This window comes from Setaria italica, chromosome IV (assembly GCF_000263155.2).
Source record: "Setaria italica strain Yugu1 chromosome IV, Setaria_italica_v2.0, whole genome shotgun sequence".
Lineage (NCBI taxonomy): Eukaryota > Viridiplantae > Streptophyta > Magnoliopsida > Poales > Poaceae > Setaria > Setaria italica.
Genome location: NC_028453.1, coordinates 27023372 through 27027273, shown reverse-complemented (window position 1 = coordinate 27027273; position 3902 = coordinate 27023372). Strand labels below are relative to the sequence as shown.

Sequence of the window (3902 nt, the reverse complement as noted above, 5' to 3'; positions counted from 1 at the left end):
TCTCCGGCAAAGGGGAGGCTCACTGACCTCACAAAATCCTCACCAAGGAAGACGGAAGGACCACCGTCGACGTCGGGGAGGATCCTTATTTGCCGCCGGAGCAGCTCCGCCATAGCCGCCGCTCCCGGAAAACCTAGCTCCGCCGTCGTCACAGTCGGCGAGCAAACCCTAGGCATAGATATAAACCTACCTACCCTATACAAAGCCACACGACGATTCCCCGGCCCTCCTCCCTCTCCGGCGCCTATCCGGCCGCCGGAGAGGAAAGGGGCCGGCGGAATCGCGCCGGCAAGGAGATCCGCCTCCGAGTCGCCTTTTCCGCCCGCTGGCTACTGTAGATGGGGAAAAGTCGGGGAGAGGCTGCATATGGATCGGCCTTAGGAGTGATAATGTTTCGTTATATGCTTACTAATGGTTTGCAGTTGTTAGTCTGTATACACGTGTGCTTCAGGAAAGAAATGGAATCACAGAAGGTTTACTTCGGTTCATTTGACAAGTGATTCCTCTTTTGTGTTTCGGAGGTTCATGCTATAGCTACAACTACGCCGGTTGCGATAATTCACTACTCGCTTACTCTCGCAGCCAGGATGCTGCTTCGCCATATTGAACACCCCTTCATGTGCCCTAGCCAACTCTTCCACGGCGGCTGCCGATCCTGCCGAACATTGTCCACGGTAGCATTCTTCCAAGGAAAAATTAAACTTGTACTCCCAAGCAACCTAGACTGCCGTTGCAAAAACTTCCAACTTTGACACTATGCAAAAAGAAGATTTCCCATCACATCAAACTTACGGTACATGCATGGAGTACTAAATGCAGACGAAATCAAAAACTAATTGCACAGTTTTGTTGTACTTTGCGAGACGAATCTTTTGAGCCTAATTAGTCAATATTTGGACAATAATTCACAAATACAAACGAAGCGCTACAGTTGCGCATTTATAGTAAAATGCCAATTTTGGTACCACCAAATTGGAAACTAACAAGCCCTTAGCTACTGGACACTCGACACCGTACGGACTAGTCAGATGTGTTCTCAAAAAAATACACCTAGCCGGCACACGTGTACCCTAATCCATGAGTCAAACGTGGCCGTATCTTTTGTCTGCAGTACACCAGTCATATTCAAACAGGCCCATAATGAGATGAGATCCGGGTAATAATAGAATGAAAAGGCCAAAACCATCAACGGGATGAATAGGTGGCACAATCTGTTGGGAGGATGTAAATCCGTATGATCAATTCTGGAACACTCCAATTTATTCCCAATTTATTGATACACAGCGAAAGTTCTTGTTACAATACAGTACAGGATCGAGATTCACCGACCCACTAGGCGGCAAGGGTGAAATTGAAGTTACTGCATGAAAGCCCTACCCCGTTGAGGAACGTGGTGAAGCCGAGGGTCTTCTTCTCCGCGTCGAGCACCAGCAGGCGGTTCTCCATCTGGAACCCACCGATAATCGCCGCCGGCGCCTGGCCGGACGCCTTGACGAACCCGAGGCAGGCCGTGTTGACGTTCACCTGCACCATGGAGTTGCCGCCCACCACCGAGTAGTTGCTCCCGCTCTTGAGGACGAACTCTATCTGCGGCACGGCGTAGCCGAGCCTCGTCGGCGGCAGTTTCGTCGAGTCATAGCACCGTTCGAACGGTGCGACGGAGGCGACCCTCGTCATCCACGGGAAGTTGGATCCGGTCGCGGCCTGGTCGAATGCCTTCATGAACGGGTCGTACACGTCGGGGCGGAGCGCCGTGTACGGGGCCGTCGTGCTCAGTCCGACCACGAGCGTCCCGGGGTTGCCGGCGAGGCTTTGCTCCACGGCGATGCCGGTGGCGGAGATGAAGTACCCGGGGGATCCGTTGAACCCGACTAGCGGAGCCGTGCCGGCGAGCATCGTCGTGAAGTCGCCCCGGTCCGGGAAGATCAAGGGACCCCCGCCGTAGATGGCCACGCCCACGCTGTTGCCGGTCGTGATCTTGCCGTCGCTCGGGAGGCAGAGGGCGAGCTTGTTGGCGACCTTCTGCGTGCGCGCGACCTGAGCGAGGAAGGACTGGGTCGAGGGCGCGAGCCCCGCGACGCCGACGGCGCCCGCCGGCAGGTTAGGCTGCCCCGGCGCGCAGGAGGCCACGGCGGAGAAGGACACCGGGAACAGCGGGTTCGCGCCGTTCGTGGCGTTGGAGGAGAGCGTCGTGACCGTCCCGTTCTTGGAGGAGCACGTCGTCAGCGAGATCACCGGGCCGGAGAGGTCGAGGACGAGCGGGCGGCCGTCCTTAAGGGGCGCGGTGTAGAGGGAGGTGGCCGCGTCCTTGGTGACGGCCGTGACCAGGGGCTTGCCGCCGGTGGCCGCTGTGCATGGTGACAAGGCAGAGATGCAGAGCGAGATGACGAGGAGGAGGGGCTTGGGGTTCCACATTTCTGCCGGTTGGTTTGTGCAGCTTGGGTGGTGGTGTTGTGCTCTATTGGTGTGGTTGGTGGTTCAATTTATGAGGCTCGTGGACGTACTGTTCGAGTTTAGACGGATGCACGATCGATCGATCGATCTGTCTGAACTCTGAAGGAGGTTGCTTGAGGTTCCGGCCTTGCTCTCCAAGTCATTAATTGCAAGATTAGCTAGGGTGCCACGATACATTTTGAAGTCAAAGATGATGACATCTCTGAGCTGGCTTCAGCTATACCTGATTGGTCGTACACCAAATCAACAAGAAAGAACATGAGGCTACGCGCCGTTGAATGGGTGCAAATAATAAAACTTACTCTATGCGGAGATAATGTCATAAACGCAGAAATAATGATCGGTGCAAAATGGGTACACATTATACTAGCTTCTTTCTTCACCTATATGATTCCTGACTGAGTGGGGCTGACAATTATGGTTTATTTTTATGAAAGAACTTTAGCGATTGTTTTCTCTTTCTTTTTGACAAAATGCATGGTCAGCATATTCTGTTAAAAAGATAAAAGATAAGGAAATCTAATAAGCTTCTAGATATATATACATATAATATTCAACAGCTACACTAATTTTCGGAATGGATTGAATGGTTATGTTGGGCCGCTGACTGACAATTGTATAAGAGCACCCAACCCTTCAACTAGGGCGGTTTTCATAACATTAATTATCCTGTCACGTAGGAAGCTTCTGTGTCGTAAGGAAGGAAAAGAATGGTAGGGGAAGAAACTGGTCTCATGCAAGATCCAGTTTCACCATGAGAACCTATGCACTAGGATATTAGCTTATGTGTCACTATATTAAATAAGAAAAACACTACCGGAAACCGAGGTAATGCCGAGTGTTTTTATCTTTGCCAAGTGCAATGTATCGGGCACTCGGCAAAGTGCAAACGTCCGGCATGCTTCGTAACATATGGTTTGCTGAGTGTCCGTCCAATGGCACTCGCAAATTACACCCGTTGCCGAGTGTTGCTCAAATGGCACTCGGCAAAGTTTATTTTTGCCGAGTGTTTTCTCTAGACACTCGGCAAAATAATTTTTTTTTCTTCCCTGCCCTCCAAACTTTTTCCACTCTCCACACACAATATGTGGTACTACATGTTCAAATTTAGTATATTTGTGGATCAGTTTGCTATATTTAATAAATTTATAGCATAGATAGGATTTTTTCGGTTACGGGCAAATTTGAACTGCAAGTATTTGAAATAATGGAATAAGTTCAGTGGAAAAATCCTATTCATGTTAGTGAGTCCACTCTGGGGCCTTACCCAGAAAATGAAAAGAAATTTTGAACATCTTGGTCAGAATATACGACCACAAACGTGTGGTCCAATGATTTTTAAATTCTAGAAAAAACAAACGAACTCTGAAAATCACGAGATTTGTCAAGATCTCATGATGTCATACATGGAGACTTTGGAAAAAAAATTGAGAAGGTTTCGCACCTTC

At 50.1% G+C, this 3902-nt stretch overlaps 1 protein-coding gene across 1 annotated transcript; it reads right to left on the bottom strand.

The window, feature by feature from the left end:
* Positions 1-1233: 1233 nt before the first annotated feature.
* LOC101765955 (basic 7S globulin) lies at positions 1234-2512 on the bottom strand. Its single transcript, XM_004965471.3, has one exon. It carries the CDS (start codon positions 2413-2415, stop codon positions 1333-1335), a length of 1083 nt encoding a protein of 360 aa, XP_004965528.1. The 5' UTR covers positions 2416-2512; the 3' UTR covers positions 1234-1332.
* Positions 2513-3902: the final 1390 nt, after the last annotated feature.